This window comes from Nymphaea colorata, chromosome 7 (assembly GCF_008831285.2).
Source record: "Nymphaea colorata isolate Beijing-Zhang1983 chromosome 7, ASM883128v2, whole genome shotgun sequence".
NCBI classification, from domain to species: Eukaryota; Viridiplantae; Streptophyta; class Magnoliopsida; order Nymphaeales; family Nymphaeaceae; genus Nymphaea; species Nymphaea colorata.
Genome location: NC_045144.1, coordinates 21,193,541 through 21,217,852, shown reverse-complemented (window position 1 = coordinate 21,217,852; position 24,312 = coordinate 21,193,541). Strand labels below are relative to the sequence as shown.

The window sequence follows — 24,312 nt, the reverse complement described above, 5'->3', positions numbered from 1 at the left end:
ATCATTTGAAAATCATTAGTCGCGGATAATGGTGGAATAAAGGCATCAATAAAACAATTTACAAAAATTCCAAATTTTTATTTATTTGCAAATACAGTTAACTTACAAAGTATTATGTGTTTTCTTGTGCTGAAGAAATTCATTTTTTCTTGTGCTGAAGAAATTCAACAACGCAGTTCATATGTGGTGCTAAAAAAAGCTTTCACCTCATTCTTCTTGCCTTTTTGTACTGAGAGTCAGAATCTTTCTGATTGAAAAATACCATTTCAAAAATTTTGATTTCTCATAAGGAACTAGTACATATAAATAAACAAATATTTAAAGTCATCTATATAAAAATAAAGAAAAAATTGGAACGGGTGTGGGCAACTGCCCACATGAACCAATATTGTGGCTCCACGAGTGCGTTTGAGTATAGAGTTGGATCTCACATGGGTCAACTTGCATGTAGGATTATGGGTGAACAAGCTTCACTCGTGAACGAGTTTGAACCGAGTAATTTACTTAACAAGTTGAACTCGAGCCTTAATCAAGTTTGTTGAACTTTAATCAAGTCGATATATTCAAATGAGTTACGAGTTTGCCGATCCTTGATTGAGTCGAGCTCGAACTCAACACGTAACGATGAATATCAGTTTTATGAATAAAATGAGTTTGTCGAGTCTTGATCAAGTCGAGCTCGAGCTCAACACGTAATGATGAATATAAATTATACTCAAACGAGTTTGTCGAGCCTTAATCGAGTCGAGCCCGAGCTCAACATGTAAACTGCCGAACTGAGCTCAAGTTGCTTCTGTCGACCTATTCTCGAGCTCGAGCGAGTCAAACTCAAGCTAACTAAACTAACTGAACTCAGGCTTGACTCGACTCGTGTTCACCCCTATATAAGACGCAATAGTAACCCTATATTGTGGCTGGTGTAGACAATTATTCATGTTAACCCTAAAAAATATATGTACATGTGTATTTCACTAGTTTTCATTTTTTTACATATAAGTATATTTGAGAATGTAAATTTTAAAATAAATTATTCACTTTAACAAGAAATTTCTAGCTTCACCATTGGTAGGACCCACCTTTCTTTTTCGATACATGATTGAACGTTGACGTGCCTCATAACGCATTCCAGTCCGCCCGTCCATTTTAAGGATTTGTGAACCAATAAATTTTTAACAACTTTTGCAAGAAATTTAATATAATACCATGAAAACATAGTTTAATCAATTTTAAGCAAAAAAAAAAATTGAGCTTAATACTTATTAAAAATCATAATGTTCAAAGCATAGTCTTGAGGCGGAGAGGTCAATGATCACCTAAGTTTTATTTTCTTAAAAAAAAATGTAAATTAGTTTTAATTATTTTTCTTTTAGTAGGTCACGTGAACCTTTAGGTAGGCTTGGCAGCATCTGATCAGGGACTTCACCCTACCAGTCGTCCAAAATCAACATCAAACTCCATCAGGAATTCAAGATGCGAGCAAAGGCAATGGGTCAGCACACTCTTTTGACTTCCAGCCAAAATTAATGGATCAAGGCATGAAGCCAATTTAAGTCCCAATGAAATAAAATAATCAAAATTTTAAAATACTAACCTAATATTAATACTATGTTATTATAATGATAATACTATAGTTGTATTTCTTAAATTTTAAATGTAGTTTACATAAAAAAAGATGCGGGGAATTATATGCTGTTATGCGTGGATGTTTCCAGATAGTTAAAAAATCTATTAAAAAACAGTCATTACATGGGCATTAGAAATGACTTATGATGGAGCACCAGTTCATGGTGTTTTTAACAATGATTCTTACTATTTTTAGAGACGGATTTTAGTTTTTAACCATTCGGCAACATTTAGTACACAACAACATAATATAATTCTCCATAAAAGAATACCAATTTCTAACTAACCCCTTATCTTTGTTTCCTAATGAGAGAAGATAGTTGAAGGAATTTGAAATTAACGTGCATCCAATGCCCATTATTGAATGCATACACATGATGCTCATTAGAAGCAGAATTAAAGAACTGTTAGCTTTTGAGGGCCGGCTAGCATCAGGTCTCGGTCAGGACCCATCAAGATCAAACCGGGTTCAGGCAGGCCAAGGCCAGTTTGAGCCTGGTTAACGTACAACCCTATCTATCAGTTGTTCCAACTATTTTCCGTGCATAACTAATCAATGTAACTTAAACTTAGAACCAAATTTTTATGTGAAAATCAAACTGCAATGTCCATCAAAATCAGTTTGATTACGTTAAATTTCCACGTTCGGATCCTTTATCAACTTACAAAAGAATTTTCACAAAAGGCCTTTAAATCAATCTCACATTTCTGACGTTTTTCTGTTAAGTTGTGTTGAGCATTCTTGCCCTTTCCCCTTGATAAGTAAGATTTGGAACAAATTGAGACCAACTCATGTGACGAATCTCTGGTTTTCTTCTATCCTTTGAAAGACAAGTTGGTGGTGGGCAGACTTTTATTGGATTGTGCCAAAAGACGTCTCAATTACTGAAAACTTAAGCTCTTTCAACTTCAAGGTCTTAAAATTCAATCTTGTAAGCAGGTGGTCACTGCTTTTGTTGCAAGTCTCTTGCTTCTTCATCTTCTATCATATGATTTGAACCGTTTTTGCAACGACATAGACCACCAAATTGTTGGATTCGCTGCTGATTGAACGGGGAAGACAGCCCAGAAAAACCACCCAAAAGATAGAAGTCTTTTTTTAGACTATTTAACTTAGATAGGTCAGTTGAAATTTTTTACTAGTTAACATGAATACAACCATATCTTTGCACTTGGGAAAATGATGCAGCTAGTAAAATAAAACCGAGGCACATCAATTGCATGAATGCAATCATATCTTTGCACGCAGCTAGTGAGGTAAATCCAAAGCACGTCAATTGCATGAATGGAACCATATCTTTTCGCTTCGAGTAATGATGCAATTAGTGAGGTAAGACAGAGGCAGTAAATTTCAATTGCAGATTGAAAACTATTATAAATGCAACCATAGTTGGTAGGTTACGCTAGCATATGCTCACAGAACATGCTTCTCTCCTCAGTCTGTAACTTTTGTTAGATCTTGTTCAGGAATTCTGATCTTCAGCAACGGCAGCCATTTGTTGTTTCAAACCCATGTTGCAAATGACGCATGTTTGATTTCCTTTCTCGTTCCTGCTGTGTAAACTAGCGTCTTCTCAAATACAACTACTCCAGTAATTTTAATTGGAAAACCTGAGTTGCTACCCAGATTTTGTTATGTTTGATGATGAGAAACCTTCAAAAGGAAAAACTCTGAGTGAGCTCTTACCATCAAGTCTTACGATGATGACAGGAAAAAGCTCAGGATGCAGACTGGCAGAGATGAAAATTGATTCAGGACATTCAATTTGACACCCATCGCATCTCTTTTGCGCCCGCAACAAAAAAGTAAGGTATTAAAAGTAGATAAAGCAGAAACATCACATGTATGGACAAATACAATGAAATTCTAATCTACTTTGAAATCCGTGGTTAAAAGTTTACACAATTGTCTCATATTTCACATCTGACACTTGCTAGTTGTCCGAGTCAATCTGAGTCGCCTGGTCCAACGGCTATTAGCAGAAAAAGCTAAAACAAAGACCCAGCTTCCAAGTATCAAAACACAGTTCTCGGACAGTAGATCCATTATCAAATGACAAGAAGGCACCATCAAAGGAACCAGGTTGCATATCACTATTAGCATTTAGCTACTGGTGCAAGCAGAATGGGTACCAGGACATAAAATCTGTTTCCAGCCGACCAAGATGTTGGTGGGTCTTGGTGAAAAGGTAAAATAATTCACATGCCTGAACAACACATATACTAGTTTGAACAGATTGTACAACACGATGACAAAACCGGCAATGCATATTTTGTGTCTCACTAGTTCCCACTGTTCCCAACAGAGAAAGGCAAAGTAAACAGGGTAAACCATCCATTCCCAACACTAGAATATGATATAAGTTAAACCACTAAGTAGATCTAAAACCTTCAGTTGATGCAAGCACTGCTCACTGCACTGTACAGTTCCACACAGGAATACAGGCTACAAGTTTCTAAAAGACAACGCTCACCCCCTGTGCAGAAGAGGCAACGTTCCCTTTTCGGATTAACAGTTTTATCTCTTGCGACGTTTAGGTTCCACCTGAAACACCAATGCCATGTCATTAAAGAACTTTCGTGAAATTTTGGCGGAAGTCGCATTCAAAAAAGCTAAAGGATAAATTAACCAACAAAACAATGGTTGCACAAGTTGTGCACCATTTGGACATGGCCCATAATCAAGGACATTTTCTTCTGTAAATAGAAAACCGAGTGCTTTGCCTGTATGAGATACGTAAATGATGAGACTCACAAATCTGATACCCCTCAAAAATATCACTGCCTTCTTGCTAAGAAGAACAGACAGAAAGGGCAATATGGCACCTCACTACAATTTTAAGGTGAAACTTGTGAACATGTCTCATGTCATCATAAATTGCTGAAAACTCCTTGATAAGAAAATAAGGCTACCTTCAAACAAATATTTGCAAAATTTTTAAAATTTACTTTTTCAAGGATTTTGCAGACACCCAAAATCTCTTAAGAAATTTGCTGCCTTAAACTCGTCACGATGATTAATCACAACCATATTGAATCCAATGACAATACCAGCATTGCTCCATACACCTTAAATCCTAAGAGGTACATATCATTTTCTTCTTCACAAGAAACATAAAACATTTTGTTTTGACAAAATAGGCCTCAGTAAAGAAGATCCACAACTAAGAACTGTTCCTAGCTTCTGAAGCCTACTTTATCAGAAAACTTGGTTGAAAAGAAAAAACATAGCCAGAGAGCTTTTGAGTTCGAAGGCACATATTTTATCTAGGTTCCTCATCCCAAATATTTGAAATGAATAGAACCCTAGAAGCGCGAATACTGCTGATCACTTGTACTGAAAACTTTGAGGAGCTGCTATGTAACTGAAGTTCAAGAGTTCATATGATCATCACATCAACCCCACTATAACTCGAAGCAGATTCCAAATTAAAACATACGAGGAAGAGAAACACTAACGTAAAAACCAATACACTACTGAATTTAGTTCTGATTTTGATCAACCATAAAAAACACAAGTTGCTATGTTTACCCTCTGCTACTGCATCATTTAAAAAGATAACCAGCTTTGAGGACCTAACATGTTAAAGAAAGAAGAAAGAGACGGGAAACAACACAGAAGCAGCAAATTCAAATTTTAACTTTAATCACCTTTTATTGGGATGAAAATAGAAAATAAGGCACGGTGGTAACAGGAAAGACGTGGCAGTAGCCATGAAATTGCAATGGCATACATGAATGTGCTGAAGAATGGATAATCATAGTGCCCTGACGGTTGGTTGCATAGTAGCATCAGAGCGAGGAAAAAAAAATAGTGGTAAATAAATCTTTTACCTTTTGAAAGAAGATAAGATTTTTCTATTTTGTATAAATTATCAAGTTGATTAGACAAAAAAAAGAAGGAACATTTAATGCAGATAAACTAACAGAAATGCAAAAGAAAGCACTCACTCACAAGAAGCACAAAAACAGATGTACACATATGGAATTACATAACCCTCTTAGTTCCATAATCCAATTACAATGAGGGGACTTTTATGTTGACCAGCATTCTGAAACCTGGACAATCGTCCAGCACTACAGCATCTTCTTTTGTAATTCTAAAGTCTAAACGCATGGTTCCCATGTACATATTTCAAAAATAAAAGATAATCAATAATTTTATACGGATTGATTTAAGAATCTACAGTCTAAGCCATTTCAACCTATACAATCTACTCTACAAATTTTCCCCTAGATTCTGGATAAGTAATATCCATTTGTGAATTAGATTTACCGAAGGAGCTTTAAAGGTTCAGAATAACAAGGCAGCATATCTCTAGACAGCAAGAGAGAGAGAAGGAGAGAGTCCTGGATATTGGAAAATAACTGTTCATCTTGATGAAGAGGACCTGGTGGACCCAGCTTTTAAAGTGATAAAAAATTGAAACCCATCATTTCCTTGACATGTGATGCAATCACAAAGAGAGAGCGCGAGAGAGAGCAGAAAGCAATATTATAATTTTGTTATCAAAATGAACAAAAGAAGAAGTCACGAGCTTTATGGGAAAGGAAAACTCTAAATGAACTTGTGCTAATTCAAACACTAAGACCAAAACCTCTTTAAACTACTAGAGCATGTTTACACAAGAGAGGATCAGGTGGCACCCATTTCACCCTAAAGGGTCACCTGGTCATGGGAACCTTTCATTTGGTCTGTCAATATACCTTTATGAGTACACTGAAAACCGAGACAGAGGAGATAATCGGACAACCCCAATGGGTGGGAACCTGATGTCAATTCAGTTTTCACCCTTCAAATCATACAAGCAAAATTATTCAAAAATCAATGAAACATCATTAGACATCTAGATTCCCATGCAATGGTAAGCTCTGTCACTTGGTGTGGGTGCGGAAATGGAAAAAAGTGCAGAGTCTCAAGAAGCCAGTAAAACAATTGCACATGCACACAGAGTCACAGACATGCGTAAGCTGGATCCATTTGAGTTCATGACTGCATCCCCATCGCAATGCACATTCAGTGAACAAAAACAAGGTCATTGCTGCTTTTTGGAAAAGGATATCAAGTGCAATTGGCAACATAGGATACACATATATATAGTCATAATTTTGACCAAAAAAAAGATCTCACAAATATCTTAGTTCAATCAATGCTTTCTTAACTTATCTCCTGATTTGCAAAATAACCTAAAAATTTGGGTATTTTCCATCTATAATCGATGTCAACTCCTTTTTATCCTGGTTATTAATAATTTGGATTAGTGTAAAATGGTTATAGATAATTTAAATTTCTAAAAAAGATGATTACACTAAATAAAGTAAATATGTTCTGCTAAATATATAGCAAGATTACTATGGAAACTAATCTGCCACTAGGAATATATAGTTTTTGCAAGTGCATATGACTATGTGTACTATGTAGGATAAATATCTGGTATTGATGGAGATACAGTAATCTTGAAGTGGAAATTCAGGTGCAAATTGTTCATTATCTAATCATATAGACATGCTGGAACTGTTTGTTCCCTAAGGATCAGAATATAGAATTTTCTTCCCTCACGTGGATGTTAACTTTTTGGGTATAGATGAAAGAATGATTTCTTTCATCTTGAAGTGGAAATTCAGGTGCAAATTGTTCATTATCTAATCATATAGACATGCTGGAACTGTTTGTTCCCTAAGGATCAGAATATAGAATTTTCTTCCCTTACGTGGATGTTAACTTTTGGGTATAGATGAAAGAATGATTTCTTGAGTTGCCAAGTTTCAATATACTATGGATGTTAACTTTTGTGGCTCACGAGAAATATGCTCATATGTCACAATCAAATCATAAAAATAAATATATATAAGAAAGTTATTTTGCTAAATCTGATGAAATAAATAGATTCAGCACTAGTTTTCAGTTCAACCATAACTGTGATCATGTTTTTGGAAATAAATCTAAATTAGTAAATTCCATCGAATCTTTGATTTCAATGTCCTCAAAGAAGCCTAGGCTTGTATATGACATTCACATCATTACCCCATCAAAGTCAAGTGACAGGATAGATCCTTTCTCAACTGTCATGCATAGGTAGACAAAGCCGGATTGGCAACTCATGCACATCTACATGAAAAGGCAACCCAAGTACTTAACTTTTGCATACAACAGTTAGATCTAAGTTTCTAATAAATCTAACGAATATGATTACAAAGCAACAGACTCATGGCAGCATATGCACAAAAAGAAGAGAGAGAGAGAGTGCGGATATGCAAAAAGAAGTTTGAAGAGATAATAATGCATTGTAGTGTTCTTTTCAGGGCAAGACCACTCCTCGAATGAAACACCTCTGTGCAGGCCCTTCCGTAACATAATAACAATGTTAAAAAAGAAAACAAAGACCATTGTGCTACATTTGAGTCAGTAATCTAAAGAAAGCAAGTTCCCCAATTGAAGACTGTTTTCCTTTTCATTAGCTTAAAGTAGAGGGCATGGAGAACAATAAGAATGGATATGCCAAGAAAAAAAGAGAAGATGATGGGATAATGAAGCATTTGTTGGTTTTATCTTAAGGACATCGCTGCTTGTTCAATGAAGGCACATTGTACAGGCCCCTTCATTCCAAACAATGCTCAGAAAAAAAAGAAAGACCTTCTGCTACCTTTGATTAGATAACCTAAGGAAAGTAATTTCAATCCACCGCCTTTTGCCTTTTTGTTATCTTAAAGATGTGAAAAAACAATTACACTAGAAAATCATGAAATAAGAGGAAAGAAAAAAGGAAACTTTGAAGCACACATACATAGTTGCATGATCAGATGCATTTACTTTCTCATAATGCTATTAGCAGCGATGTGCTTTTTGAAGAGTGACAACAGAATCAAAATCAATTATATACCATAATATCACGAAATAGCTTGTCAACCTCACATACTCACAGGAAGAATGATTGAAGCTCTTTTGTTAATTATGCCATTCACTAAGACGTCAGTTATTCAATATGATAGATGTAACCCTCACCAAGGATAAGAAGCATAAAAACAAAATAATGGATAAGTATATTCCAGAGAAGAAAACATTTTCTGACCTTGTGTTCAGCTAAAGGTGAAACAGGATATACATTGTTTGGCTTCTTCTCTTCATCTTCAGAGGAGCAGTCAGAACATAAAAAGTGATCTAACTTTTTTGCTTGTTCTATAGTCATACCCATGCAAGATGGATGAAACCTGCAATGTTAGACATGATAAAATTAAGTTGCATGCAACACATGATCATGGATCTTCAAATACTGCATACTATAGATGATCATGGGCCTTCAAATATCACGTCCATAACAATAGTCAGAGTATGGAGAGCAATACAAGCAGGTAAAGTACTCGTAAAAAGCAAGCTCAATCAGGCCCTAGAGACAAAATTGTCTAGAATATCCAGCACAAGCAGTTAATTGCAGGAATCGAGAGGCAACAAGAATCAAATCAAGCTCATGTTGCATCTAATTCAGATAACTCCCCAATGATTCTATCGCCATCATATTATAATTCTGTACTAAGTGCAACAAGTTTAGAAATTAACCATCAAGCACAATTGAACCAAAGACCTAGAGTCCTAGGTAAATACTACTAATGCAACAATCACAAGAGTTAGGATAAGCAGACATGATGTCCAAGCAACTTAATATATCAAACAGACATGTGCATACGTCATGGGATTGCAATATGTAAATGTATGCAGCAGCATTCATTCAGCATATTCATCCATGCTTCTTGCAGCTTATGGATAATAATTGCAGAATCTGTACATAATAGGCAAAACAAGGTGTCACCAAATAAATTTGACATAAGTACGAACAAGCAGCCACAGTAACATCCTAGCGTTCAACAACATATCAAGTAGGGCCAATGCTTTTTTTATAATCAAGGCTCTTACATCAATGAGTCTGAAAGCTCTCCAATGTAAGCTTGCTAAGGATCGAACCCAACCTCTTTATCAGATGAGAAAAAAAACTGGGTGACAGAGAACCCAAAAACCTCCCAAAGGAAGACAACCCAACAAAGGTTACAAAAGGGAGTTAGTAGGGACTTAACATTTCTTTAGAAGTATTCTCTTGATGCACATATGAGAAACTTCTCCTAGAGTAGATGGAAACTTGGTCACTCTCTAGTGTTGGTAGCTTCACTATAGCCATATAGCCTACCTTTTGGTGTTTGTGACAATGATGACTTGATTTACAATATCAGAGATATCTGCCGTTAATGACCTGGAAATTAGTTGAGAACATAGCAGCTATCTTCCTAATGTCTCCTTTAACTCACTAAGGATGTTCACGATGCTATCAAACTTATACTTGCTTCAACAGAGACCAGGGATGAGGCCATAGAAAGCCATCTCTTTCTTTCCTTTTCTTGGTTTACTTGGATTTCATATTCAGGTAATGCTTCTTCTGGTCCATCCATATCATTCTAGGTAAGGTAGACGTGGGTATGCTCAAGGAACCCTGAAAAGTCAATTTGTTCCTCAACATCCATATTCCCAAATTCTTATTCTCAAATATTTATTCAACTGCCCTCTTTTGAAATACAAAGAGACCAACCAAGTTCATCCACAATCCTTTATGTTCCACAACGTTTTGCCACATTTTGTCAAGAATATACTTCCAAATTTTTCTAGATACCAACTTGCAAGAATAGACATCCAAATGTTTCTAGATATCAAGCAGTCAAACAGGAGATGCAGATTGGTTTCCTCTTCCCCGCATAAAAGAATGAAAGATGCCTCTGTTAGCAATAGGTAGACCCTTCTTTTCAGGTGATGCTGAGTTTGAACTTGAAGGCACCCTTCCCTCACTAGAAACAGAAACCAGTGGCTGTGGAGGAGAGGGGCAAAATTGCCGATGCCTAGAGTCCTTAAGGCTCTTGCTTCTGATACAATGCCATCTCATGCTCCTTTACAAAATGATTTCAGGCCTTGCTGTCCTAAGTCCATTCATCCTACAATTTGCTAAGGGGAAGATCCTGAACTATCCTTTGCACCTCCCAGCTGCTAGAAACTTTGTGCATCCAGGAATCAACAACACTGGCTATTGGCAAACATGCTTGAGCTTCTACGTTCTAGAACCCATTCCCTGCAACCCTGTAAATAACAATCCCATGACCCCAATCATCATGACAGATTCTAGTGATATTTCCATTTCTTATTCTCCACTCACCCTTGTCGTTAATGCTCTTCCAACTCCATAAAAGACTTCTCCAGCTCCAGGTATCTTTGGATTTGCTGGTTCACATCCACAAGCTATGATATTTCAGATATTTGTTGATTATATCCCATAAAGCCTACCTTGGATAAATATGCAGATTGCAGAGCCAAGTATCTAAGGCAGGCTTAATTTAGATCAATAATGTCATTTACGCCTACCCCTGTTCAGTTTAAGGATGGAAATACTGCCCCAAGATATTTGATGATTCTTGTGGCTATTCTTTCAGTCAAACGTGAAAAGAAATTTTATGCTAAAGATTTTATTATTTTCATAGCAGAACCATGGATCATAAAGAAGGCACACAAAAATAGAAGAATGGGATACAGATTATGGTTGAGAAGATAAGTAACATGGGTACTCCATCTTGGGTGACACACCAATGTCCGTATGGTAATTTAGGGGCACAACCGCACAAGTACTTATAGTGTACTAGATAGTTCATGGTCCAGATCTGGATAATATCCAGATCAAGGCCATTCTCTTTCATGGCTTTCAGTTTTTTCTCTATACTTTCTTGCCATGCCATACTGTTGTACCTGCACTTATGTATTTTGGTTGAGAAGGCACAGCCTGCAAAGACAAGATAAAGCAGCCAATTTCCACTTCGACAGCCTTACTAGGATTTTCTTGATAAGATTTTCACAGTGGGAAGTATGTGTTTTCCCCACAAAGAGAAGAAACCCTCGATAAGCCAGCAGAAGATGGGTAAGGTTCCTAGTTCCTACCTATAATACCTTTAATCATCTCCCTAGTATCCCCAAGGACATGGAATGGGACCACAATCAGAACTGAATTCAACCCCTTCAAAGAAGTATGTCCATGACCACCATAAATAACAAAGGTGACAGAGGATCACCTAGTTCGAGACCTCTTGATGTAGGGCTGATCCATTTTGGATTTGATCCATTTTATTTGTTTCATTCAATTTACTGCTTTTAGAACCTTTTATTTCCATTAATTTCTGTATTGGATCCAAAATTACTGGAAGATCCTATTAAAGGCCATGAGAGTCCAGCTTTTGGCATTTATTATTAAAGTTGAGCAATAACAATAACCCTAATTTGTGTAGTCTTGATTTATCTTTGTTTTGTTCCCTTTCAATTACTTTTCAACTCCTTTTTCAATTGTATTGTTGCACTGATTGGGCCACAAATCCTAATCACTACATTAAATTGGTATTAGAGCTAGGTTGTTCTTCGGTCTTCATCATGGCTTAAGATTTGAAGAATGACCAAGCCATGAGAAAAACAAAGGAACAAGAAAATGAAAGTTCTAAGATGCAGTTCGATTCATGTGCACTTTGCTTTCTTGATTTGCTTCTCCCCAATGCCCTTGTCTCTCTCACATATTTTCTTCCATGTCCACTTGTCTATAGTGTAGGCCATCTATATATTTGATTAGGCAAAACACAAGATCATCAAGCTTTTTTTCAAAACATTCAATTTTTTCCTTTGTTTTCCCACAACCAGATCATTCTTTAAATTTTCATCTATGATGAAGATCAGAAAACATCCTGGCTCCAATACCAATCTGATGCAATGATTAAGATTTCTCACCTTATTCTCTACAGTAATGCAATTAAAAGGTGAAGTAAAAAAATAACTGAAAGAACGAAAAAAAAGAATAAAAATAAATCAATAAAGCAAATTAGAGTTACATTCATTGCTCAACTTCAAATGAATGTAAACTACCAACTTGTGCCCTTAAATAGGGCCTTCTAATTATTTTGGATCCAAGACAAAATCAATGGAAATCAAAGCGTACAAAATCAAATCAATAAATTGAATATAACAAATAAAAAGAATCTAATACTAAATGGGTTAGCCCTGCGTCACCTCTTGGTTTGATGCAGTCAGGCACCGTGTTGGGCCGCACCACCACCCGAGTCGACTTGGGTGCTTCACCAAATTTGGTCCACCCGTGACTTAGAGTATAACCCAACCCACTCCTACATTGAGCTTGGGCTCTTGGCTTAGTGGATCTCAACCTGCCCTAACAACTTTAGTCCCTACCCTAAAACCATAAGGAACCCACACAACTCACTTAACCAGCCGCCTCATATGCCTTTGAAAATTTCCAACAATCTTCAATACATGACTAGACTATCCATGCTATAATCTACCCTTTAATAATTCAGCCCACTTCTGCACCAAGCTCAAGTTCTAGATTTTAAGAATCCTAACCTGCTCCCTAATAACTTCGGTTCCTGCACCAAAAGGCTAGGAACCGAGACAATCAATCATTTAACCAACCCTATCATAAGCTCTTAAAGATTTCCAACAAATTTTCATACAAAACTAGCCTTTTCACAATGAGGTGTTACATCCAATGTCATATGAAGGAAGTTCCCCCTAATTCTATCATATACTAAATCCAATTGAAAGCAAGAGCTTGGGGACTGCTGATGCAAGGAATTCACCATCTCATGAGCCACTATGACATTGCCAAAAATTTCTGCACGCACATTGGGATTTAGTAATAGTCATCTCCAAAACTATCTTCATTTTTCCACATATAACTTTGGGTATAAACTTATATAGAGAGTGGGAACAGCCTGAAGAACCTTGGAAGAGCATTGCCCTTGCAGCTCTAAATGAGAAATTGAGAACTAAGGGGACTTTGTTGATTTTCCTAACCAACTTTACTTTCCTAAAAAATCCTCGGATTGCAAGTGTAACTCATGATGCACCAATGTCTGTGGTAGAAAAAAGCAAGGAACTTGTCGAGATGCATTATCTACCGTGTTTATGCAAAAACTGCCTCCTCAACTTCCTATTAGAAGTGCCCAAAGTGCCTCCCCATGCAATCTTAGATGTCCAAGGTCTTCTTTCATGCAATTATTTCTCTTTTGTAGATCTAGTTTCTACCTCCAGCACCATTGTAAAGTTAGGAGTAATTTCCTTATTTTGCCAAGACCCATCTATTGTAGGTTCTAATCTCTATTCTTACCTGTTCCTCCTATCAAAAGGCGATGAATCTATTATGGTATTATCTGGTTTCATGGACACTGAGATATCTATTATAGCTATCTTCTCAATGAACCACCTGTGTTAGGCACCTCTTTCAAGTTCTTCTCTCATACTTATAGTTTCTATTGGCCTTGGTCATCTCCACGGTTGTGAAGTATGTCACTGCAAAGCTTGTAGTATTTGGTGAGACCTTCATACACCACTTCTAAATTTACTGCATTTCCATTTTAGCACCTTCAATTTTGGGTAAATGCTAAGGAAACTTCTATCCATATTCAAGCACACCTAGCCTCACCAAAATGTGAGGACGGAGTTGACCTGAACAAGGTTTCCCCTCACCCAATAACCTTGCTATGTCATAAAAAAATATACTTGTCCCATAGTTCAACCACAAAGTTGAGGAGATCCATCCATATTGGCACTTTGACAGCACAGTTCATTCTCACTTCCATAGCCACAGACCATCGACTAGCCATGAGGACACAATGGCCTATAACAGTTTTCAATGGCCTTCTAAAAAGTAGCTAATATCAACTTAGTTATGCTGAACTACAAGTGGCACTTGTAATTTAGCATGTAACAATTGTCATATCCTGCAACTGAAATACATGTCTACTTCTTTGAGCAAAGTCCAACTAACAGTGACTAGCCATGAGTATGGAATAAATGAATTTCCTCATGTTGCAGCATTGGTTAAGTTCCTAGTGTTAAGACTGTATTCAAATTTGAACCCAGATCCAAACACATCCAACCTAGCACTTCTTTTATTCTAGCATGTGCCTTACAAAAAATTAATGGCATTTCTTGTTTATTATTGTGTTGTAGGGGCATTTTTGTCCAAACTCCAAAGTGTATAATCCTGTTTTAAACATAATGATTATGGTTAGGAGGCAGGTTCAATTGACAGCTGCCTCCCTGGTTGACCACATCTTCCTCTTCTTTCCTCCTGTTTTCTGTGGTGACAAAGTTCATACTCTGATAAAATATCTACCACCTAGGTGCCCAGATTGGAAGTATAACATTGAAAAGTTGCAGTAGTTCAGCCCTCTCCTACATATCATAGAATGATCTGATATGTTGAATCCAATTTCACAGTTGATAGATCACTTAAGGAATGGCCCCGTCTAAAAGGGAGTTTGTTCAAAAAACAAATCCAACTAGATAGAAGTTGGCATAATGACATCTACATCTAAGTGAAAATCTTGTGATTCAGATTCATTTTGCACAATACCTTCTGAATTTTGTACTATCCATTCCTACTCCTGATACATGCTTATGGAAATTATAAATCAAAATCTCTCCCAACAGAATGGAACCATGGGATCTTCTCACAAAAGTTCCTTGACAATTATTAATGAACAAGACTCAATGATGGAATAATCACTCACTCTCTCTCTCTCCCTCTCTCTCTCTCCCTCACACACACACACAATTAAGCTGACATATAACATTATGGTTCACATGGAAGGTATATAATACTTCTTTAACAATGGAGCCAATACAGGCAAAAGACTAGTATCTTAGCCTGCAAGCCTGTTTGACAAGCATGAAAGGGATTTTATGAAATAGTGGTGACAATATATGTGGCTATAAGCATTTTGCTGGTCTCCAGCATTGCTCTCGTAGTGCTTTGGCAGCTCCTTGAATTCTATTGCATCAGAAAATGCCACAAGTATGTAATGTAATGAAAGTATGCACTTTCACTACATATGGAGGTTTGTCTGTGAGACACATCAAAGTTGTTTCATCTGGATGTAGCAAACACAAGCCCCAAAATTTTCTCCCATCATCATAAGACATAATAACAACTTTTGCTGCCGAAAATTCCAAACTATGGTATGGACCAAGTACTTTTTTTAATCCAACCAACAACTTTACTTGGAAAACCAATAATCTGCATAGTATGAACTTCTCTTGAATTCCTTAACTTCCAACAAATTGCCATTATCATTGAACACCATGCCATTTTCTTGTATTTGTACTAGCTGGAGAAGACACATCTTTTCCTAGAAACAAACAAAACAGATAACCATTTGATGCCCCAATGCAGTTGAAAATCATATTCCATGTCCAAAAGAGTAATTGTCCCACCTGAAAACATTCGTATTTGAATACTACGAGCAGTATATTTAGATAAAAGATGGGTTAAACTTTTCCTCTGTACAGGCATTTGTGCATACTCTGCACATCAGAGATAGTATCCGGCTAAACCCTCTTAGCCTACGAATTTTGTTATATCAGATAAGCAAATTCAAAAACAATTACGTTAGTTCCAGATATGAAAACTTCATATCACAACTCGCACACAGTCCCCTTTACATGCTCCAAACAACCTCCTTCACCTTTAAAATCTCAAGAAAAGAAGAATACTAATTGTGCAACAGCAGTTATTTTCTTTAGCAAAGAGTAAATGACGAAATAGTTGGACAGTTAATACCGATCCATGGATCCTGATCAGAGAAATTGATTATCAGTCTAATGTTCATATCACATCCATCTGTCTTGGAACTTGCTAATTTCAACAACAAGGTTAACATGATAGACCAAAAGAAGAGGACATGCATGACAAAATGCCCAACTTGACCTCAACCAAACTGTATTTTTAACATCCACAAGATCTTTGACTCTATAATTTGATGCATGAAGAACATCTAGCAAAAAGCAACAACAAGAGCAAATGAAAAGGGAAGAACATGCGGACTAAATTTATTATGTTCATCAAATGCAAAGATGAATGAACATATGTAAACTTGGAAATAAAGATGAGTAGCATGTATAAATAAATATTGCCATATTAATTTTAGATAATTGTAACTAGAAGACACGACTAGTCATTCTCTCATTGTAACTGTAATTGGGCTTCCATCATACAAGAGAACAGTACAGGGAACTAAAGCCATTAAACTAATACAATGGTACAGAGGCGAATAGTTCCCTCAAGAAACAGAGATCCACAGATCGTTTGCTGCATGAATTATGATTTGAAATGAGCAGCAACAAGATTATGCTTATAAACTAAGTTTCAACACTAATGGAAGCTGTTGAACAAATGATTTCATTCATATAACGGTAAAGCAACTCTCGGTACACATAAATGGAAACAGAATTTTCCAGTTTCGAGATAAGCAGCCATCCTTACCAGTCTTTGCATCCTTCGCACTGAACCATGAGGTCGTCAGGGTTGTAAGGCATTTCACATTTACAGTACCTTCAAGGCAAACAACACCACCACCTCAATCGAACGGCCACTAAGCAAGAAAGAAAATCATTCTCCTTTCTCAAACAACAAATAAGGAGAACAGAGAAGGAAACAAAAGCCAGCTAAGAACTCACACAGCAACCCTGTCAGGAGTGAAACCGCCGGTGGCAGCTTTGTACTCAAACCGGCAGAAGTAATCCTCGGCACCCACATTCTCAAGCTTCGTGTAATTCTTGAAGGAGTGAACAATGCACTTCCCCTCTATCGTGTGGGCGCTCTGCACGTCGTAATGGTCGGAAAGGAACAGTTCCTTCGCTCCGTGGAACTGCCTCCGCCCTCCCATCGACTCCTCCGGCCGGTAATACCACCGCACACGAACCTTAACGTTGTTCCGATGATCGGCCTCAATCTTTTCCACCCTCGCGACGTACGGCGGCTTGTCCGAATCCGACGGCCGCATCAAGACGCAGTCGCCAGCTGCACCAAAGCCCAGGCATTGGATGACCAACAACGCCAAAACACAAGCCTCACAACTCCAGGCAATACCACCCCATCACACAGCCCCCGCCCCTTCCAATGCGAGCATCAAAACGCGGAAGAACGAGAACGGAAAAAGAGTGGGGCAAGAAATGAGGATGGTGGTCGAAGCAAATACCTCTAACGACCTTGTTTGTCCCCTTAATGGTGTATGAATCCAAGTCCTTCTTCCCCGGTTTCGTCTTCGCCATGCTGAAACAAAACCACGGAATCAAAGCACTTAGAACAAAGACAGACACAGAGGAAGTCGACGACGGAGAAGAAAAAATGATGGTGGGTAGGTATCTACACTCTCTCAACGATCAGAAGGGAGTCGGGAGAGCACAATAAAAGGACCACTCAGCAGGGGATTGCTACGAGGGTTGAATCCAATAAGCGTGGAGGGTTCGCTAACGGGAAAGAAGCATTCGATGGTCGCTGGCAATGGGATAATAATAGAAGAATGAACAAAAGAAATGCAGAAAAAAAGAACAAAAGATGAAAGAAGGCCTTATGAAGAGAAAGGTGGTGGTAGAGGTGATGGTGGTGGTGGAGGAAAGAGGGTGGAGGGTGGAGGGGGAGCTAGGTGACACGAAACGGTGAACCAGGAAACCCTAAAAAAAGCCGACACAGAAGAAGCCGAGAAGGGGGAGAAATGGGTAGGAGGGAGACAGTACTCACAGGACTAAGCCGTCTTTTTCCTCTCTGTTATTCTGCTTTTATATTTTTATCTTTAATTTCCGTTGTTCCTTTTTTTTTTTCTTTTTTTTTTCACTGTTCTCTTTTTCACTCGAATGTCTGTGTCTAACATAAGCCCAGAAATCAGATAATCGATGCAGAGAACGCCCTTTCAAAAATTTTTCCAGAATAATTTTTTCCTTTTACCAATATCCAATATCATCCCTGGATTTTGTTGATGAAGTTCAACCAGCATTTAAATGGTGGAAAAGAAAGTTCCCTGATTTTCTGTCGCACACGAACACGGCGGAGAGCGCCTCTCCCCCACCCACCAACGTCCTCCACCGAACGACGTTATGGCTTTTTGCTTTGCAGCTTCTGTCCCACATTGAAAAGCGATGGAAAACGAACCGATTCATCTAGTGAATCGGCGACATGACGACTCGGAGTATCGGGTTGTTCACTGATTCAGCAGCATGAATCGGTTGTAAATAGGCTATATATGTTTTTAAAAAAACATTCTCTGGCAAAAAAGTAAAGGAGAGTATTAAAATGTTTAACTTAAATAAGAAAAGATGTTAGAATAGTTAGAAAATATTTAAAAACTGACGCACGACTCGGGCTACCGATTTTGAATGAATCAGTTAGCCGATTCAAGGCTGATATCAATAACATCGGAAAGAACATGTCAGACGTTTGGTTTAGTAATGCTATTTATGGGCATTCGCAAGTATGTTGGGCCAGCTGGAGCTCAACTGGACCTAACAAAGGAGAGGCTGAGCTTGGAGATTTTTACATGAAAATAATCGGGAAACAGGAAGATATCAATTTCAGGATTACTTTAAAGAGACCACATGATATTTATATATATATATATATAAACAAGTAGTTAGCTTTTAAGAGTCTATGTTGTCAAACCTGGTGATGATATCAAAGGATGAATATTAAGTTATAAATATAGAAACCAAAGTTGTTATTTCAATAGTTTAAAACATTCCTCAAATGGTACAAGAGGTTTTGTTTAAATAAATTCATTTGTTTCATTCCTTTGAATGACACTTTAGACTACTAAAAAAAACACACAGCTTGCCTTTGATATTTGCAACTTAACTTTTTACCGTTGATCTTATTAGAATCGACGGCTCAAATAATTCACATTTGGCATATGACTGTGTTGTATTTGTTCTCTCTCTCTCTCTCTCTCTCTCCCTCTATATATATATATATATATATATATATATATATATATATATATATATATATATATATATATATAGAGAGAGAGAGAGAGAGAGAGAGAGAGAGAGTTCGTTGAATATTGTTGAAAGGCTATAAATTAAAAATTTATAACTAAAAATAATCATTAGAGAAGAATTAGTGACGATCTAGTTCATGGCAATAAAATTTTTTGCACCTTTAATTATGCAAGTAGTTCAACTCGTTGTGTGTCGTATATCATTATTTTTTCTTGTTTGGCAGTAATGACATTCAACCAGTGTTGAATGAATACGCTTCAATATTTAGGAAATAATAGAATTAGTGTTACATGAATCTGCTTTAATATTTAAAAAATAATAGAACTAGTGTTGCATGAATACCTGTTCCAATATTTAAGGCAGATTCATTAAACACTCAATGTGAATCACTAACTTGCCATTATGCATTTTAATTGTTAACCCAAATGCACATTTATCTTGGCCTATTTTAATATGTTGGATTCAGATTCAACTTCTGATATCTAAATTATTACTTAAAAAACATATGAAACGTTTGATTAACAAATTGGATCAAATTTCGATTTAAGAAATGACATTTATTCGGATTCATATTATGTTTTAAAATGAATATATGATCAGATTCAGACTCGATTTCAAACCAAATATATTACATCCGATACCCATTCATTTTGAAAGCCAGCTCTTAAGCTATCATAACGTGGTTTAGATTTGGTTGTATACTTAAACCTGGATTCATATTCCGATGTGAAAATAAAAGTTGAATTCAAGTTGGATTTGGATCCTGAAATTGAAAAAACAAAATCGGATATGGTACAGAGCTTTTCTCATTCATATCCAAATCCAAATATATGAAGATCCAACTCATCCCACATTTACCTTTGCGTTATTTCGGTGTGCAATGTATGCGCACCTTCCCTTGTTCTGCATATTGGTAATGTAAAACTCTAATGCATCTCGCGTTTGCTTGGTGGAAAAAGTCTCATTACCACTTGCAGCTATAATTATATGACGAAGACTGCAAACTCCAGCTACGTGGCTTTGGATCTCTTCAAGGTTGGAGGTTGTTACGTCAACTCACCAAGTCACGCGTGAAGCACACTGTTGACTCTTGAGATTGACATTGATCTTCCAAATCGCCTTCAATATGAAGGCTGTAGGTCAACCTGGACAAGTAGATACAAACACGGCACAACATCAAACTCCCCATAATTTTTTCTTACGTGATTCATATGATATTCACATTGAATATAAAACTCTTATATGAATTTCTTCAACTTCAATTATATATTTTGATAGATTATTTCTTAGTCGCTTCAAAGGAGTAATATAGTTGGTTGGATCATAAAAAGGCATCGTGTGTTCGATTCCTATAATTGTTACTCTCTTAAATCGCATGGTGGGTGGATCATAATATTATAGCTGACTATACTCCACCCAACTAAGCTTGAGCATCGAGCCCGCCTAGCCCGACTTGATAAATAAAAAAATATTTTTTAATATAAAATAATATTAAAATGTAATTAATTGCAATAAATATTATATATACTAATAAAATAAATATAAAAAATCATTATTGGGCCAACCAGACCGGCGCCTTTTTTCAGGTCTGAGTCGACCGGGTACCAAGTAGCTGCCGGTAGCCCGGCCCAATGCCCAACCTTATACCGAAGTCCCAACGCAACACAAGACCTCGGATGCAGGAGTAAAGTCATAGATTGATAAGCTCATGGTCTTGTACCTTAGTTTACTCCACTGATGCTATTTTGATATTTGCATGGTTGGAAAAAATCGTTATTTCAATTGATTTGACGTTTTAATAAGAGTTTTGTTCTAAATCTCAAATCGTGAAATAGACACTACTTGCCGACAAGGGCACTCCAGATCTGTTCAGGCCATTTGCTTCGCAAACTGGAAGGTTAATAAAGTGCCACAGTGTTGTAAAAATCGGACGTTGAATCGAATCGGCTGGGCTGCTGATTGGGCTGAATGTTAAACCGGCAAAAGTTATTATATGCATAAAAGAAGAAAATAGCATATAAAAGTTAAACAAGACAAATAAAACTGTAGAAATGTCTTTGTGATTATTATATACTTTTTGAAGAAAAAACATACAAAGTTCATTAGATAAAAAAATAGGAAATATATTTCAAAAGATTTATAAAAGTAAGTTTTCAACTCCATTAAAAACATTTGGAAGCACCACATTGTCTTATCGGCCTTAGATATTATTTTAAGTATTTATTTTAATAATTGTTTATTAATTTGTGAGTTTGTATCGCTGATATAGGCCGAATCAGGATCCCATTTATTTTATTTTTTAAAGAGAGGCCATATGGGTCGCCACATTGTATATCGTATCAGCATGGTACATAAGACTGATACAACCGTTACACCTCTGCTACTAAGAATAATTTTACACATTTCAGAACATTTGCTGCAACGGAAACTGATGGAAATACTTTTTCTTAGTGGGCAAGGGATTGGTTCCCGTGGGTTTTAAATAGGAAAAACAACTGAAAGATTAGATCCACAAATTTGCAATTTTGAGAGGTCTTTGGCATCTGGGATATATTGTAAGTGCTCCATAAATATGTCCAAAGATTGGAGAAGGTTCATCAGACATTACAATTATTGTTCCATGAACTTTCTTGAATCTTAGAGTAGATTCATGGAATGATAAACCTATTCTAAGCATTGAGGCAGATTCATGGAACAGGTAACCGTGTTTCTGCTGCCAAATTATCTTAAAGGGCCATTTGGAAACAGTGGTACGATGTTATTCTCAAAACTTGATTAGATTTGTTGGATACTTTAAAAAGTGGTTCATGAATCTGCCCCAATTTTTAAGGCAGATACATAGGACAATAACATATTGCTATTGTTCCCAAACAGCTCTAGAATTCATTTTAGAATAGTAACATTATGTTCCTTTCTCATGCATTCAACCCAAAAAATTAGTTAGATCTAACTAATTTTTTGGGTTGAATGCATGAGAAAGTAACATAAAGTTATTTTTCCATAGAGCCTTTAAGATGTCATTTGACAATAATACGAGTGTCCCATGAATATGCTTCAAGAAGGTGGCAGATTCATGGAACACTAAAACTAATGTCCCATATATATGCCCTAACCTTTTGGGCAGATTCATGAGACATTCCCCGAATATTCTTGCCGCAAAATGACCTTTAAAGGACATGCTCATATCCTTGCAGTTGAAAGTTTTGTTTACAAAAATATTAGGAAAACAATCAGTTAGCAATTTGAATCAGTAGCTTTTTTTTTTTAATGGTTTTGTTAATTGCAGAGAAAGGCAGGGTCTAAACTTCTAAGTGGCGTTGACAAAATGATTTCTCTCTTTTAAATTGTATGGCGACTATTTTATGCTCAATCTACCCAACACCTTGAAACTTTACAATTTTCTTCTTGAAGGTCATTATCATAAACTATATTTAAATTCTTATTTCTCAGATTAAAGGCAACAAAAGCCAACTTTATATCACAATTGTTCTAACTTTTTCTTCACGGACTGTTGCGGGGTTGAATCCTAGTCATTCCTCTTGTCATCCTTATCTTTGTACCTCCTCTGCAAAACCAATTTCAAAAGTATGATCAGCTGGCTGAGCGTTGGATCTCTAGTATTCTACTCTTCAGCTTCAAGTTTGATTGGGGTTCTCCTCTCAAAGAGCTGATACATATTTGATTATTTCCAACCTAAAATCCACGGATCTGATATAGCATGCCTTTTATTCATGTTGCAAAAGATGCGCACCAAAATCTATCAGTTCATCAAACTAGTCTAAGATTCTCAAGGGAACATCTGAACAGAGAAGAGAGGATCTCAGACCCTGAAAATCTAAAAAGCAAACTAGAATTGAGGCAATCAAACACCACAAAGTGAAATAGATAGAACATTAATTTGTTCATGAAATAATGCCTAGATGGTATTAAAGAGTAACTGATATTTTAGGCAGTAACAGATGTGGAAACTCTGTCCATTACTCCTGCGTGTTTTGACCTATGGCTACCCATAATAACAGCCAAGGCCCACAGCCAAGGCCCATCCACCGTGCCAAACACTTTGGGTCTAAACATCATGAGAATAAGCAAAATTTTGTAAAAAAAAAAAAGACATATTTAAACTCAAAAGAATGGAAAAGGGAATTGCCTTTGCTGTTAGCACAAGTTGCAAATTATTTATTAGAGAACTTTTACCAAATATTAAATGTGCCTCTTTGGATGATCAAAAGTCAAGGACCAACTTCAGTTGTTTAGTTATCAAAAGAAAAAAAAGGCTGGGAGTACTTGACTTGCAAATTAAGACTCTAAAGTGTGTTTGAAGAGGTTGGAATTGTGGAATTTAGAATTAAAATTCTTAGTTTTGATGAAAAGAGTATTTAGTTATCAAATAAAGAATTTTGATTCCAGAATTTTAAGCTCATTCTTGAATCAAAATTCTAAAATTGTAATTCTACTTTAAGGGTGGAATTATGATTCTAGAATTTTAGAAAATTTTCATCTTTTTTAACAAACATGTGACGGTTTAATTCATCAATTCTAAAATTTTAATTCAAATTTTCTCAAACATGTCATTTTCAATTCTAGAGTCAAAATTCCAGACTGTCCAACACAAAGGAAAAAAAACTGAAGGTGGAAACTTTATTCTAATTCTAAGGTGGAATTTTGTTTATAAAATTTTAATTCTATAATCAAAATTCAAAGCCATCAAACCCCCTAAACGCCCAAGAATATCAAGGCTCAAGTCTTCGACACCCACCTTAATGCACAGGAATTACATGTTGGACGTGAGAGGCAGAATAGCACAAGCTTTGATACCGTAACCAACTAATGGATCA

General features: G+C 36.6%; 1 protein-coding gene across 3 annotated transcripts; it reads right to left on the bottom strand.

Annotated features, from left to right (window-relative positions):
• Positions 1-2,988: 2,988 nt before the first annotated feature.
• Positions 2,989-18,227, bottom strand: LOC116257666 (chromatin remodeling protein EBS). 3 transcript variants are annotated; one of them, XM_031634616.2, is made up of 6 exons: positions 17,854-18,227; positions 17,683-17,756; positions 17,162-17,504; positions 16,968-17,036; positions 8,694-8,832; positions 2,989-3,277 (listed from the first exon to the last, which is right to left on the bottom strand). In XM_031634616.2, exons 2-6 carry the CDS (start codon positions 17,753-17,755, stop codon positions 3,257-3,259), a joined length of 645 nt encoding a protein of 214 aa, XP_031490476.1. In that variant the 5' UTR covers position 17,756; positions 17,854-18,227; the 3' UTR covers positions 2,989-3,256. The 3 variants fall into 3 exon arrangements, with proteins under 3 accessions (XP_031490476.1, XP_031490474.1, XP_031490473.1); XM_031634614.2 differs by lacking the exon at positions 2,989-3,277 and adding an exon at positions 3,471-4,168; XM_031634613.2 differs by lacking the exon at positions 2,989-3,277 and adding an exon at positions 4,187-5,391.
• Between the last annotated feature and the right edge of the window lie 6,085 nt (positions 18,228-24,312).

Coding starts and splice junctions, on each gene's coding strand:
- LOC116257666 (XM_031634613.2), bottom strand. CDS start 17,755: ATGGCGAAGACGAAACCGGGGAAGAAGGACTTGGATTCATACACCATT. Junction 17,505..17,682: donor GACAAACAAGGTCGTTAGAG/GTATTTGCTTCG, acceptor GCTTTGGTGCAG/CTGGCGACTGCGTCTTGATG. Junction 5,392..8,693: donor CACCTTTAGCTGAACACAAG/GTCAGAAAATGT, acceptor ACCAACCGTCAG/GGCACTATGATTATCCATTC.